The sequence below is a fragment of the Passer domesticus genome, chromosome 7 (genome assembly GCF_036417665.1).
Source record: "Passer domesticus isolate bPasDom1 chromosome 7, bPasDom1.hap1, whole genome shotgun sequence".
NCBI lineage: Eukaryota > Metazoa > Chordata > Aves > Passeriformes > Passeridae > Passer > Passer domesticus.
The window spans coordinates 44652538-44669458 of NC_087480.1; the positions used below are offsets into that span (position 1 = coordinate 44652538).

The following is a 16921-nucleotide window of genomic DNA, read 5'->3' on the forward strand; positions in this document are numbered from 1 at the left end:
TTAAACCTAATTCATATAACAGCTTTATTCAGCAACATTATAAATTAGAGAAATGCAATTAAAGTAACATATACAAGTTACATACATGAAGTAGGTGAAAGGTAGCAATCTTGGTTATATTGCAAAATGATTGGTGAAAAATTCTGTGTGCCAGTAAGATGACAGGAGGAATTTAAGAGAATATAACTTCCCATGAATTGTGTTGGAGCGGGCTGCTCCTCACAGTGCAGTGTGGGCAGAGCCTGGCTGTGTTCCCACTGCTCAGCAAGGGGTTAAGAGGAAATCCCACCAACCTGCTTTTCCTCTGCTAGTCTCCATTTGTGAGTGTGATCACAGACCAAGATAGCTCTGTCCAAAGTATGCAGAAGACATGACATTAGGCAATGACAGTTTTAGTGCAGAAATGGAGGTTTCTGATGGGCTGAATGGTACTTGACAACAACTCAGAAGATGGACTGTAAAGTAACTGGTGCAGACCTTCCTTCACCACTCTCATTGATACCTGATGACAGACAGTGGCTCCTTTATTATATTATCAATGTTGTCCATTAAAATGAAGTGATGATGGGAGATGGTAAAAAGTCATAGCACAGAGAAGTGGAAAAGCTTCAGATGAATGGGAAAGCAAGGCTACAGAAAACAGGAAGACAGCCGAGCAGAAGCAAAGAAGAGAGGAGAGTTCCTGCACTCAAAGGGGATTCAGAAGTAGATGAGAAAAGAATTATGACTCTGTAGAGAGCCAAAGAAGAAAAGAGAAAGATGAGGCATTGATGAATAGAATGATTTGGAGCCTATGTCCATATGATTCACCACCTCTTAAGTGTCCAAAAATAACCTTGTCTGTAAGTGCCATTATTCTGCACTAGGGTAGGAGGTTTTTGTGTCTGAAGACTAAGTTTCAACTCTGATCATTTCTTCTTTTCGATAAAAAGCACCTCCCTTACGAGTCCTGTAACTGCCAGCAGCAATGCCATGTCTGTCTCTAATCCTGTAGAGTGCCTCTATTTAAAATTTGCTTCCTCTAGTCATGTGAACTTACAGACAGAGAAGTAGTGCCATTTTTTATGGATCTGCAGAAGGCTTACAGGACTTCAGGTGACTGAAGAGGCAACAGTTACAGTGTGGGAGTCTTTCCTGCTTTCTTTAGATATGAGCTAGTATTGCCAATTTACATGATGCTGAATGTTTTGTTTCTTTGAGCTCCTGTGCATTGCTAACAGGCCAGGCATTTCTCACAAATAGAATTTTTCACATGTAATTCTGCAATATGACCTAAAAGACTTTTCTCCTCTTCTGCCCATTGTGAAATGCAATGAGCACAAAGGCAAAAGAATGATGTGGGATTTTTCTCTGTGAATGTTATTTTTGGGTGTGTGGTTGTTTGTTTGTTTGTTTTTAATTAGGGAAATAATGGCACCTTGTTTTTTTTTTTTCTTTTTTTTCAGCTACCAACAGTAGAGTCCCACCAATGGTTTGCCATTTAAATAGTGCAACTTTATTCTGGCACCCCTTGCCTTTATTAAATGAGTCTGTATATGTCCAAATCTCGGTTTAAGTTTGTCCTTGACCCTCTTTCAGTACAGCAAGAAGCAAGACCAAATGGGGAGAAGAAAGGCTAAACTCTACAGGATTAGCCATAAGTAATTAAAGAATTGAACTTCAAGAGAAAAACCTCTGTAATGCTCTTCACTTTGGCCACCAAAGGCAAGGGGCATTCAACTTGGGATTTATATTTATTTGGAAATAATAGATTCATTTCTTCCTGACATGCAGCTTTCTTATTTCAGTGCTTACTGTCCCCAGCTCAGAGTGATGCAAGAGACTTGGAACCAAGAATAGCCTTGGTTGGGTCAAAGTTGGGTCTCCTGTTCATGCTGACCTCTTATTTACTGGGTGCAGTTAGCTCTACCATTATCTTAAAGTTAATTGACCAAAGCCTCAGAAAGTACATACAGACCTTCATCGGGGCTATTTCCTGGAGTAGTGGATAAAGTTTTAGAAATTTCTACAAGTACTAGAGCTGGAAGCCTTTTTTCAAAATGACTGTTTATGTCCTGAAGAAATGAATTAGGATTCAATTTGCTTCTAAACCTCTGCCAACAGTAACTGTAATAAAGGTTATTTGCTCTGTTTTGTGATACATGAAGATTTGATGGGTTATCAGCTACAATTTGTTGAGGAATATTACTCTGGATTATCTATTTCATCCCTGGTCTTTCAGCATTCATGTGCTTGCACTTCAGGTGATATTATTGCCAGTTACATAGACAATTGTTTGCTGCATTTTTAGGTAACAATACAACTAAATTGCCCTTCTTTGTTTGGAAGCAAAAGTGTGTTAAGAGCTGGCCTATACCTGGAAATGGGACTGTTGGTAGGATATTTTGACTTTAAAATAAAATATTGGGTAATATTTAAACAACTGCACAACAAAAGCTGTTAACTGAAGATTATCTCGGCCGTGACTTCCTTTTCTCTTGTGCCTGCAAAGACTGTGGTGTTGCCTTTTATATGGAAATTAATATGCATGTGAAGTGAATGTGGTGTCTTTTAAGATTCAAAACAGCTTGTGTTTCTAAAGGAGATGCTGTTCCATGAGCAATGAGAGAGAAATCCATAATATAGGACGTTTTCTGATAGTTGGTAGGATTTTTCCTGTATTTTTGCTAAGAAATGCTGAGATATATATTCTCAGATTAGCACAGGTCCATAGGTAGTCCAGAATGTTGGTTTTTTGTTTTTTTTTTTTATTTTAATAATGAGCATGCACTTCTTCATTTAATTTGCTAGGAGGTGACAGGTGAATTAGAAACATTTAATCTAAATTTCTAATTTGTTTACAATATTTTGAACCAAAATCATAGTAATAAAATAATCTTGTAAAATGAAGGTGGGATTTCTCAAGGTGGGAGGACAGTTGAAGAAAAAGAAAGGAAGTATAATGCTTAATGTTTCTCCACTGGGGTATATGCACGTGGAACTGAAGCTCATGGTAATTGTTGGTGCGCTCCCTTAAGCAGGGTATTTTGCCTGTGATTTTTGAAAGGATCAATCACTTGCAGCAATTTATGTAATAACTTTCTGGTGTGTGACTATACTACTTTATTTATTCTTTTTGCCTGATTCTTCAGAATGCAATACCTTTGCTCCTTTGTACAGTAAATTCACTCTGTGATATCTGTGATGGTATGGTCAAAGGATAATTTATTGTCAGATAGAAAAATAGGTCAACACTAATGTCACTTGATGATCAACCCCCCAAGTTTAATAAAACACCTCACCAGCATGCATTCAGCACAGTGCTTGATGTTTTATTAGGACTACAGTACCTTACAGTACCTAGCTATAGCAGGCATGTAATTACTGAGCTGTCATGGTGATAAGTGGGATTAATGGCAGCCTAGTGCACTTTAGTCTGCAGAGTGCCTGGAAGATGGTATTATTATAAGAGAAAGTCTGGACTGGCATATTCATGGCACCCTCCCCAAAGCTCGCATTTAAGTTTGCCTTACCTGCCCCTCCCAGCAGCTGACATTTTCAACAGCTGTTATTTGTGAAGCAGCTCAAAAATCAAAAGAGAAATAATTTGGTAAAGATGCTTGTTAGTCTGAACGAGTAATCTGTACACATCTTATCCTGCCAGGTGCCATGCAGTTTTGACATGAGATTGTTCTATATATAATCCACAGAATGCATTTTATGTTCAGTGTGCTTCCTCTGATTTTGAATACAGGAGTGTTGTATTTTAAAGAAAATATCACTGAGGAAAATGAAAAGTAGAAAATCGTAATGGAATTGAGGTCTCTTAATTTCATGATTTTTGAGTTCTGTTATTTCCTTATTGCCTACACAGGCAAACTGCTCAGATGGGTCCTCATAGTGGTGTTATTTTTTCTAACCCATCTCCTTTTTTGCTGGCTTCTAATACTAGAACTTTGCTTTTTTTAAAGAAGAGAAATTGTTGTTTGCTTAGAATGCTAAAAGTGTCCTCTTGTGTTCTGGCCACAACCTTTTGAGGTGTCCCTGTCCCACCTTTCCTTGTTAAAGCCTTTTTAACATGTACCAGTCACAGGTAGTGTTGGGCAGTGTTATGTTCAGCTGCCACAGCTAAACCTGCTGATGCTTTTCTGACATCCCACCTAGCTGAACTAGTAACCCAGTGTGGTGTTGAACCCAGGTTTGGCTTCCGCAGGTTTCCCATCTTTTGGAGCCTGTGAGACCTGTTTTCTTTAAGTATATCCTCTGGGACTTTTTTCCATGACTAGTCTGGTGAGAAAATCTAAACAGCCACTACCACATGTGCCTTCAAATGTTTCTGGTGCCACATTGTCTGCAATACCCAGCTAGATGATAATGAATAAGAGGATGAAAGGCTAATTAATCTTTTACTTAACTAGCTTTCCATTCTCTTGTATTCCACCCTTAACTGTAAAAAAAACCCTGATGTGTGTGATTGACAAAATCAGAACAGTGTTTTTTCTGCAGGTATTCCAGTAATTTATTTCATTTTAATGTAATCTTAATTTCTTTGTATATAGTTCACTGGCCTCTTGCAGTTTTCTCTGTTTTAAAGTACTCAGTTCCACAGTCTTGTCACCTAGCACTGAATAAAAATAATTAAGGTAGACATGTGGACCTTATGTAAGTATCTGGGCTCAAATAATACGTAACAACCAAATTTTATTTCATTTTCTGTACATTGTTAAACCCACAATTTGAATTAATTCTAACTGTTACTAAAGCTGTATCAAAAGATCAGCTAGAATAACCTAATGAATTCTGAGACAAGTAGTGAGGCATTTGACCTGTGATAATTGCTGATCTATAAAACCAAGGCTGTGTGCTAATACCTTTGTGCCTAACAGAGAACCATTTTACTCCTTCAGCTGACTTTTTTTTTTTTTAAGGTTTTCTTAATACAGGTTGTGTAGACTGCCTTGAGGACTTGATCCTTAGATGGGACTGGTGCAAGCAACCAGATCATCCCCATGTATGCTATGCAGAAACAGAAAATCAACCTTTATTACTTAGGCTGTTTTGTCACCTTGTTACTTAGCTAAGTTTTTAAATTAGAAATGACAGGAAGAAGGACTTAGGGATTTTGGTTGGGAGCATGTATAAGACTTCTGAATTGTTTTCAACAGTCACAGACTTATTACAGGAAATTCATAGAAAAGTGACTTGAAATTTTATCAGCTATTCTTATTTGTTTGGACATACAGTAAAAAGTAATGCCTGCTTTTGTGGAAATACTGTTGCTGTTGATGGTCCAACATTCAGCATTTAATCCATAATGAGACTTCCAGAACTTAGTTAATAAATTTAGGTTTACAGCACAGGTGTTTTCAAATAGAAAAATGAACTGGTCAGAAGTTTAGCAATCATGGATTCCAGGGGAAAAAAAATTACCACCATGTAATTTGAGGGTTTGCTAATACTTCAACAGGTTTTGTCTGTGTTCTTGTAAATGGTACCCTCTGCATTCCTATATAAAGTGCAGTCAAAAAAAAATAACTAATCTGTGTTGATGACAGTCAATAATGATCATGTAGTGCTTTGAGGTTTTAAATATAAATTCTATGCAAGTATTATGCATTATTGCTTTGTGACTTATCTTTTAGCATGCTAACTTGAAAACCTTATGCGATTGGCAGCACTTGTTTACCATGTCTCCTTGACACATTTTCTTTTATTCCTGTAGATGCTTAAAGTGTGCAGATGCACCCTGTCAGAAGAGTTGCCCAACTAATCTGGACATCAAGTCATTCATCACAAGTATTGCAAACAAGGTAAAGTCGGGCTTGCAGTTGTACATGGCAGGAGATAACAGCAGTTACTTGCAATTTTGTGGGTGAGATTGCATTTCAAGGCTTATCTTTGTAAAGTCTTCAAAATAAAGTGTTTAGAACAGACATTTTGAAGTTTGATGCAGCTAATTTTGATTATTTTTACTTCCGTTCTATGCCCATACAGTTATTGTATACTGCAGATCTATTTCTTCATGTCACTTTATAGAAAAGGTTCTTGGTTTTGATGGTTTTCAAACACAATGGTATTCAAAAACCTGAGCATTATAAGGTCGTTCATTATTTAACCTTTCTGCTACCTAAGGTATTACAGTTACAAACCTTTTTTCATTTTTTTCATTAAAGGTGTGTGGGGGGCGTTGGTGGTTTTCTATTTTTTTTAGAAGGGATTATAATTTAAATTTCCTATAGGCAGAAATTTGGTATAAAAATGATAATCTCAAGGAATATTATCTTGTCCTTTATAGTAAGAGACTCTGTTTAATGCAAGTGTAATCACTCACGGGGACTGTTAATAACATACTACAGGAATAAATAGGCCCTCCTCTTTGGAGGTACTGTATGTTTTCTTAATAGGCTACTCTATGGTGATCATAATGAAATCTTAAAAACATTATTCTGAATTGTGGTTTACAAATTACTTTTAATAGTCATAAACAGAAATAAATAAAGGTTACTGTAAAGTTGGTGTGAATTATTAGGACATCTAGGATAGCCTAGAGATGACTGGATATTGGTTGTCCCATACCTCTTAAAGCTTATTTTGTATCTGTGGAATCATCAGCTGCCATATGACTTACATCTGTATGAACCCAGCTAGACCCATAATCTACTGAGGCTGCTATAAAGATTATCTGTCTGCTTTTTATGCTATAAAATTTCTCACTGTTACATGCATTTGAGAGGGCCAACACAGGTAACATTGAGTGAAGTGAGTGGGCAACAGCAGCACTTTCATGTGCAAGTGAGCAGCCACATTGCTTTTACTAAACTGGGTGGTACGGAGAAGACACCAGTAAATCCCGCACCTTAACAAGAAACATTAGGATAAGAGGAAATATTAAAATGTGTGTATCAATTATCATGTTACTACATGTTGCTGTGGTTTGCAGTAATTGGCATTATACCCAGTATATGCATATAGACTGTTTTCACATATAATCTGTATCTTGTCACTGCTGCATTTATTTTCATGAACGTAGGCATCTGTTTGCAATCGCAGTATAGTTTGTGGCATATTGCTGCTTATTACCCCTTCAGGCATTGTGAAGCAGGCAAACTGAGCAGAGAAGGTAAAAGTAATGGAACTGCTGCTCTCTGTCTCATCTGTATCAGGAATTGTCTGGCCAGCAGGAGCATGGAGGTCATTCTTCCCCTGTACTTGGCACTGCTGAGGCCACACCTTAAGTGCTGTGTCAAGTCCTGGTCCCTCAGTTTGGGAAGGATGTTGAGACACTTGAGCACATCAGAGGAGACAACAAGGCTGGTGAGGGGCTGGGAACACAAACCCTGTGAGGAATGACTGAGGGACCTGGGGGTGTTTAGCCTGGAGAGAAAGGAGACTCAGAGGTGACGTTATCAATCTCTACAACTCCCTGAAAGGTGTCTGTGGTCAGATGGGGTTGGTCTCTTTCTCCAGGCAGCAACTGACAGAACCAGAGGACATAGTCTAAAGCTGTGCCAAGGGAAATATAGGTTGGATACTTGTGAATGGAATTGAATGTAGAACAGATACTGATGAAGCTGATCTCATCCCTAAGGAGTTACAGCTGTGCAATTATCAAGAATTAGGAACAGACCTGCCCTTTATAGGCCACAGCTAGATGCATTTAGGGTGCGTATTGTAAAAGAGTAGGTTGGCTAGTCGAGAAGTTCGATGGAGTTTGTTGGCTATGCAAAGGAGGAGTCAGTACTATGAGGAGCTGCTTATGAGAAATCACCAAGAAGGTATGAAATCTTTGCAATAAGATGGCAACAGGTATTAGGAATTATTTTTTTTATGGAAAGAGTGATAAAGTACTGGAGTTATCTGCCTGGGGAGGTGGTGGATTCACCATCCCTGGATATATTTAAAAAAAGACTGGATGTGGCACTTGATGCCCTGGTGTAGTTGAGGTGTTTGGGCATGGGTTGGACTCTATGGTCTTTAAGGTCTCTACCAGCTTAGTGATTCTGTGATCGTAGTGCTGCAGTTTGTTTAGGAAACCTGAAACAAATTTTATGGAAGTATTTTACCAGGATGCTTTTTTCTTATGGAGGATTCATTATGCTGCTTTGGGTAGGATAGAATGATATGTTGTTGAGGAAAGAAAAGCGGCCTAGTTATCAAAACATAAAGCTGGGAATAAGCAACCAAGATTGAAGCCTGCAACAGAGAATGTCAGAAAAAGATCTAACGTCAGCAGCATCCTGGTGATGATAAGTTTCATAAATTTGGTGGAACTCTTAGACTCTGACAGTCTCCAAAATATCATGCCCCTTTGTAACTTGACAAAAAGGGTAGGTTATTTCAAAGGCAGATTAATTTTGAAATCTGTGTTTCTGTTACTGAGCAGAGACAATAAAAGTGGGGTGACTGCAGAGTTTTGAGAATTGTGTTTTGGCAATGCTATACTAGAATAATATTAATAAACTGTTTGAAGTAGTCTTTGCCTTGCTGAAGCCAATAAGTACATGCTTACTGATTCTAATAGGGCTGATCAGTAGATATAATAGATGGTCAGTGTGGTGGATCAACCCTGCAGAATTTGAGTTGTTTGATAATGACTTTTGAATCCTCCTGGAAGCTGCAGATGCATGGTAAGACACTGGCTTTGCCCTGAGCAGGTACTTGATCACTTGGTGTTTTATCAGAATACTTGCTCTGGAAAAGAATTGCAGCTTACTACTTTTCTCTCAGTACATATAATGTTTTTAGTGGAGAACCCAAAGTACCTTAGGTTACTGAAATGTAATCATAGCATGTCTTTCTTGACCCTATCCTTTCCCATCAGTATCTTCCATATCTGTTCTAAAACTTAGGATAAAAGGTATAACACAGCTTTGGTAGCTGCTTTTACCTCATGTTTATGTCTGGTTGTAAGCAGCAGGAAACATTTACACACGGGAAATTTTGAAAAGTTGGATATTTGGTTTCTGCTGTTCAAGATGTTAGGTTGGAAAATTGCATGCCTAAATCAGCATTGCTTCCGTTAATTCAAGTTTTATGTGTGAGTTTACATACAGTCTTATGCTCTTTTTTCTCTCCTTACTCTATAAGAAGAAATCTTACATGGCATGATTGTGGAAGCATTTCATTCAACAGCTCTAATGCTGACTTTAAACAGCCAGAAAAACAAACCAAAAGAACAAACCTCCCAAAATTAAAAGTTAGTAAAACCCCCATGCTTAGCAAGTAGCTGAATTCATGGGCTGAGATACAAGGCTAGAGAGTCCTGCATACCCATGGCAGGGGGTTTGGAACTGGATGATCTTCAAGGTCTCCTTCCAACCCGAATCACTCTATGGTTCTGTATTTGTAGCCTCCATGTCAATGGCTGTCCCTCCTGTAATTCATGTTGCAAGCAACTTAAGGAAACTAACAGTGCAGAGGGAACCCAGCCTTGGCTTGATGGCTGCAGTCTGCTGGGTTGAATTTTCCTTTTGATGTATTACTTTGTGATGCCTTTGCTATAAAATATCTCTTATAACAAATTCTGTTATTCAGAAAATTACTGGAAATTCTTATGGTTTACTTTATTAATGGAATCTTTTTGTAGTTGTAGGTATGCACTGCTGTTTTTACAGTACTGCATTTTGAAACTCCTTGCTTTCTGTCAAAGGTACAAGGTAGAAGTTGAGAAGGGGGTACAAAAGTTGAAATGCTTCACCTGAAATCATGACCTGGTAGAATCTGTATAGGAGCCCACTACCATGGCTGCTCCTGTGGTGTCCTTTGCTCTTGTTCATTCTGCTGCTGTGGTGGTACCTGCACCATACACTTTTAGACCAGACAGAAGACAAGAATAGTGTGCTTTTGAAAACTAAAACGTATCATTTATAATTTTGATAGTTTTTAATGGAACCAGTAAGTAATTTTTCAATTTGTTATGCATTTTGCAGAACTTCTGTTGAAATAATAAGTTAGATATTATCATTCAGCAGTCTGAATATTCAGCTTGATGAAAATTTCTGTATTATTGTCACTGAAGTTCTTGCTTAAGATGATCAAGGATATTTTGCATGTCATTGAAAATCGCTTTCAATATGATAAATTTGTTTTTGCTGTTTTCATCTTGTAAATAAACTTCTATTTCTAATCCAAAAGCTTATAAATATGTATGATAACTTCTAGAAGAAATAAATAGGTGAAACATAGAACATTCATGTGTTTGAGGTCAATAGATTCAGGGAATTGGGGTACATTTTCTAGACTTACTGAAGATTTGTGTCTGAATCTCATCACCCACTTGAGAAACTTGCTTCAGCTGGTTACCCTTCTACTTGTTTGGAGAAGATTGTGTTCAATAAATTCCCTGTCCTTATCCTTGTGTAAGCAGTATTGCATGCAGGTATTTATTTAAACATGATTCATTATTAATATAGACTGTTTAGACAGCAGTAAACTGAAAATGAATTACTTTGTCAGGTATTAAAAAGCTCTGTTGTATGTGGTTTGTTTTGTTGGGAAATGGCTATAGCAATCATAAAGGGTCAGGGATTCTTGTTCTCTTAAGCCTGAGGCTTTTTAGATATTTACAGGCCATGTACAATGTGGCTGTTCTGCCATTAGACCTGAGCTCTGAAGTAGAAGAGGGACAAGGGAGGAGGGTTGTTCCTGGGTTGAGAGGGTAATTGAATTGCCAGACTCAATGAGCCTTGAGCCTCTTTGAGAGAAAGGATGTCACTTATGCTGTATTGTGTTAGCTGCTGTGACTCGGTAGAGTTTAGGCCACAACTTCCATTCTCTTTTTCCATACAAACTGGATTACAACTCCACTTTATAAAGGTACAATCTATTCCATTGTGTCTTCCTAGTTCGTGCTTCTCAGTTCATAAAGACCACTTGCAATTCTCTCTCTCAGAGATCAGACTTCAAATTCAGCAGGCATGCGTTACTATTTTTGTTTCCAAACATCAGAAGATGGCAAACAAGAATTCTGACTTCCAGCTGTCTTCTTTAAATACCACCACATTGCAAAACCTGTATTTCTCGCTTTATAATGAACAAATGCTGTCATAGTTGTTTATTTCTTTAAAAAGAAAAAAATACACTAAAGAAAGTCCAAATGTGTTCAGCTGCTGCAGGAGAAGCTTTCCCCCCCAGCCCTGAAGTAGTACCAGAAATGATTTTAGGATTTTATGCCCTCCTTTCCCTGTGTTGATATGTCAAAGCAAGAAGGAATTTGTAAAATGGAGCTTTAGCACTTGTCATCCTTTAGGGCTGGCACAAGCAAATGTTTTACAGCAGCAGAAAATCCTACAATTTCCCAGAAGCATCTCTCAGCCTGAGCACTTGTAGGGTGTGCAGCTTTTCTCCTGTTCAGCAAAACAGTGCCAGAGAAGCAGCCCTTTAGAAAGCAGCAGCTCCTCACATGCTTTACCTTTGAACTGCTCAGTGAGAGAGTCTTGGAGCTTTTTTTTTGAGTAGTAGCATTGAAAATCAACTGTTGGTACATGCAGGGACATCAAATTTTGTTACACAGCACAGGCATAAGGAATGAGTGACTCAGCCTTTACAGTCTCAGTCTGTAATGAAGAACTGGGGGTACAGAAGTATCTTTTATGTTATCAGTACTCACAGAAATCACTTGGTTGCTGTAGCCCTCTGTGACTAGCTCTCACAATTTTATTTCAAGCCATGCATTATTACAATGATTCCTGACATTGACTCTACAGTTTTTTTCTGTGTTCAGAAAGACCATATTCTCCAACATCCCTTAAGAATGATAGGCTGGTTTGCACTGACACATGCACTCTTTTTAACAGACTCTTTGGAGACCAACATTAGAAAAAGAAGAACAACAAAGAGCCCAGCACCCCCCAAAAAATCCCAAACCAAATGAAAACCCCACACTGGAAAACAAACTCAAAAAAACAACCCAATTCCCCAAATCAGAAAGCCATGCTGCCCTCTGGGCAGTGCAGAACACTGGGTGGGAGATGGAGGAGGGAGAAATTAATGTCAGGAACAGTACAGAGAAAATTGTAGAACACAGGAGAATGTTTTAGGATTTCAGAGGAATCTTTAGGTTTAAATGAAACCAAAGAAAATTTGTGTGGGATTTTAAAGATTGAAATTCTGTTTTTTCAAAGGAGAAATCGGAGAGGGAACAAACTGGAAGACAGAGAAGGATAACAAGGGGTAAGGGTAAATCTGAAGTTTGGGAGATTGAGGAAGTAAAGGAAACCGTGTTTCTGGTAGTACACTAGAAATAAGAAAAATGAAAAGTGTGTAGACAGAGGAAAACAAGATATAAAAAGTTGTGGAATTGGTAAAAGAAAATAAATGAAGAGAAGATTGCCACAGAGGAAGGGTGTTGAGAGACATAGGATTATGACAGGTGAGAAAAACAGAGTGATGGGGTTTTTTCTGTGCCAGAGAAACTCTGACTAAATTAACAAAAGCTATGCCATTGCAAAGATTGTAGAAAACGGCGAGTCACAGTTCATATGTAAAATACTGTAGACAGAGTACTGTTAATACAATGAAGGATTGTGGAAGTCGGAAAGCTGCTAGGTAACTGGTAATAATAATATACAGAAATTAATCACAATTAATCTTTAAGTACTACTTTGAAGGCCCAGATTTTTCAAAAGTGCTGTTTCATTCAGCTTTCTCTGTTAATTGTAGTATATTTCAGGTCAATAAATAAAATAGTAAGGAAAAAAATAATTTAAAAGCAAAATTAGGAATGATGTTAAATTGATGCACATGAAACAGTGACTTTTCTTGAGATGTCTGTTTGTACTTAGTGTAATGGAATGGCTGACAGCTGGTTTCAGTCGCCGTAGTGTAATTATGTAGAATAGACTTTTGCGATGACACTATGTCAATTAAGGAATCTCTCACATTCTAGACTACAAAGGACAAAATGACAGTACAAGATATTTCTTCCGTTCTTTTTCATAAAAAGATAGTGACACTGTGTGAAATTACAGTCCTGTTATGATGACACAAGTCAAATGATGTGAAAGATTTCTGGATTGATTAAAAATCATCAGCATTATAATATAGAATATGTATGATTTGATAAGTTGCTGTTATGTTTTGTTCATTCTTCTTCGGAAGATATTTGGCGGGGCTGACAGACTGAGGGCGTTTCTTGTTATATTTGAACTGGTGTGTGTCAGTGTGAAAAATGCTCCTTATATAACAACGTACTTTAAAAAGTGACTCTTCGGTCTGTGGAAATGTTTTAATCCAATACATCTTGAGTAAATTTTAAAGCCATTGCAAAACATGAACTAGAATAGGAGGTGGTAATATTTTTCCATGCATTTTGCTATGTCTCCCTTTTTTAAACTTAAATCCACATGAAACAGAAATTGACTGTTTTCTTCTTTCCTTTTTAAAGTATTCACAATGTCTCCAAATTCTGATAAAGTCAGTGTATTAATTTTTATTCCATAAAGCATAATGATGCATATTCTTCAGTTTTTTTAGAAAACTGCAATATCAAAACACCCTGATGCATAATAAATTTATTTAAAAAGCTCTTGAATTGAATTGAAAGAAAGGATGCTATAAGCATTTCCTGATAGTAAATGCAATTTCTTCTGGTCTCCCAATATTGATCCTATGTGTTTTAATAGATTTTTTTTCAAGTAAAAAACAGTCTAATTTGCATGCAAATTATATAATGCTTCCAAATGATACATGTGGAGATCCTCTTCTGCCTGTTTTCCTCTGATTATTGATATCTTTTTAAGGCTTCTTTTTGTTCCCTATGTTAGCAATGTAGTATTTATTGACATTTTGATGTAGGAAACCACAAAACATCTTATCCAGTTAGATTAATTTATTTCCATGGAAATGCACAGGAAAAGATTCTATGAACAAAGGCAGGAGCAGACATTTATCTCATTAAAAAATCCAGAAACATTCTAGTTTTAGACTTGCTTCCTCTGTGACGTCTGTAAGAAACTGGCCAACTGAGTCATCTTATTATTTAAACATCTACAAAAATTACTCCAAACTGTTAAGGTAGCTTGCATTATTCCATGCACTGAAGTAACTGTCATTTTAATGAAGCCAGCTTCCCTTTAATTATGATCCTTTCTCATGTACAACATGTGCGTAGTTACCAGCCTGCCAGGTCTGCTTCTCTCCGTGTCTGCTTTATATGCAGCCTACTACACACTAGTTTTGTAAAATGAAGTGATCAATATTTTTTTAATGTGAATATTCTATGAATATTTTACTTGTGATGTCACTAATAAATACAATGATCATTAATACGTGTTTTCAGCTTAAAAAGGATAAAGTTGCATAAGCAAAATATGTTGCACAAACATTTAAGGTACTATACCCATACTACAAACTTTTATTTATTACTGTACTACCATGCTTTGTAGTTTTGTAACACAGTTTGTATAACACTGCTCAGTGTAACTTACTAGACGAACTGAATTTATCTGTCAGTGTTTGTCAAGTATTGTAAAGCATATTTATAATTTTTTGCTATGTTAGATAATTGCACAGTAAAGATAAGATAAATGATTAAATAGAATAGAAGGAAAAAAAAGATGAAGCAACTCAGAGCCAGGCACATGAAGGCCTGCCCAGGGCCAGCCTCTCCACACTGCTCTGTGCCCTGGCAAGGTGGGAGGATTGCAGGTGGCCTTGCTCTCAAGGCGCCGCACAGTTGTGGTAGCAGCACATGGCAGTATTCTTTCACTGGGAGTGAGCAGGAATGGCAATGGGAACAGTGCTTATACTGATCTTCAGGAAGGTAGAAAAGGAGAATAAGGGAACTGTGGCTCTTCTGAGAGGATGTTGTAAGTTTACCTATAGTGAAATTAGCACAGAGTAATTATGTTTTGGCAGACCATAAAACCAAGTCCAGTCCGAACCTGTGCTTCTGTTTAATCTCTAGAGGTGCCCACATTAGCACAGTTGGAACACACTAGTGAAGCAGTGCAGAAGCCTTGTCCTGTTGTTCTCAAATGTGACTGTCTTTTAATTTATCATTAAAATTGTTTTAAGTGCTAAGACTAGAAGATATTTACTTGTCGATACAGTTTATTTACGATCTTAATATTTAGCATGATAATGTGTACTATATAATTTTTGATACTATTATTTGAAGAGAATGCAGTTGCCTTTTTCTCAGGTGCTTCTACTACCAGTGGCAGCTGCAGGAACTCATGATCATGACAGCAATATCTCAAAACTTCCCAAATCAGCCCTCTACCTTCATATACTCAATCAAGTTTCTTCCAAAGTAAGAGTTCAGCAGTAGCTGGCCTTACCCCCACTGAGTCTTCAGTTCCAGCTTCCTTCCAGCTTCCTTCCTACCAAACTCTGGTATGGTGTTCTGAGACAGATTTCCTTAGATATCCCCTTTAAAAACTGTGATCTTGGTCCTATACCTATACTGACCCTGGGCCTTTCTCTCTGAAGTCACTTGTGCTCTGTCTTTCTGTAGCATAGCTGTACTCAAAGTTTGGTTTGAACTTTCAAAAGAAGTAAGATGTGCCATCTGTGTTGACGCAGCTCAAGTGTGACAATATACTTATATATGTAAGAAATTTAATTTCAAAAAAGAAATAGTTAACAGTTGTGCTTTCTAGGCATAATAACTAGGTCTGTATATAGATTTTAATTACCAAGCTGAAAAATGTAGAAAATCCTTAATGAAGTTGTTTAAATGGAAATGCACTTTGTTTCCATTGAACTAGAGTTGATGATAATAAATGTAATGATACTGGACAACACAGGAAGGAAAACTGTAAGTCTAATATGTGTGAAACATAAAAGAGAACAAAAGTTCATTGAAAACCATTTTGTTGTCTTTGAGTTAGTGAGAAAATAACCAGCACTAATTTGTAATTATTCCTTTAGAGTAGAAGAAAGGAATGGCTAGATATAATTGCCTGAGGAACAGGCATCTAGTGCCACTTAAGATGCTGCAGTGTAACTAGGCTGGTCTCATTGCTGCTTCGGAAAGATGTGGGTCTCCTGCATTGATTTTCACCTCTGCTGTCTGCAAATTTGTGTCAGTGACATCTCCAATATAACTGGGCTTCTGTAATTTGCTGCCAAATTGAGCCTGCAGGCTTTTTTTCTTTACAGTTTTTTTTAAGCATCCCTAATAATCTCTGATATTAAAACAGTATAATAATCTAGAAAAGCAAAACTGTTTGCTAATACGTACAATTCCATTTTAATTAATACTCCTTTACATTGGAATAAGTGAGCATTGGGGATAATAAAATGTCTTACTAGTCACCACAGGGGAAATGGCTGAAGGTTCTTCAGAACATTTGTGTAAAGGGGTTGCCTGTTCAGCCAGGATTAGAATTTCAGTGGCGTTTAATACTAAGGAAGTCCCATAAAAGTACACCTAGGCAGTTGGTTTGTGCTTCCAGGTGAAGGACAGAGGTTTGAGGACTGCAGTAGACCAGCAACTGTAAGCAAGGAGTCCAGTTATAGTCACAAATACATTTCTTGAATCTTGGGATTTTCTTGGTAATCTCTGTATGTGTCTGTATGGTCTGGTTTAATTTTAGAGAATTGCATGCTCAGTCTAATAATATGCCTATAGTGAATTTGAACTTCCCAAACTAAGTTCTTGTTACCCATTGTTGGTTGAATTGTCAGATCTTGACACTGCTCTTTTTATTCGAAGTGGATTCTTACTCTATGTGACAAAGTATTTGCTTTGGATAAACACTTCTGTGTGCGTTATCCTGCTGATAGAAAGTCCCAGACATTGCACACAGGGTCTTACTGGTGATTGTTACTGAAGACTGGAATATGGAAGAGGTGGAGGAGGAAGGGGATATACTGTTTTTCAGCCTCTCAGATGCTTCTAGTGTGTAGAAAGCTGAAATGAGACCCCAGCATTAATTTCTCACTAAAGAAACTTTTGTGGAACGTCAGCCATGTGCTAGTTCTAAGTATATACTGT

General features: G+C 37.4%; 1 protein-coding gene across 5 annotated transcripts in view; it reads left to right on the plus strand.

Moving 5' to 3' along the window:
- DPYD (dihydropyrimidine dehydrogenase) overlaps nucleotides 1–16921 on the plus strand; it is a 344443-nt gene that overhangs the window by 94754 nt on the left and 232768 nt on the right. For all 5 annotated transcript variants that reach the window (XM_064428159.1, XM_064428158.1, XM_064428160.1 and 2 more), the window contains one exon: nucleotides 5702–5789. In XM_064428159.1, coding sequence (XP_064284229.1) covers nucleotides 5702–5789 — 88 coding nt within the window. The remainder of the gene's footprint in view (nucleotides 1–5701; nucleotides 5790–16921) is intronic.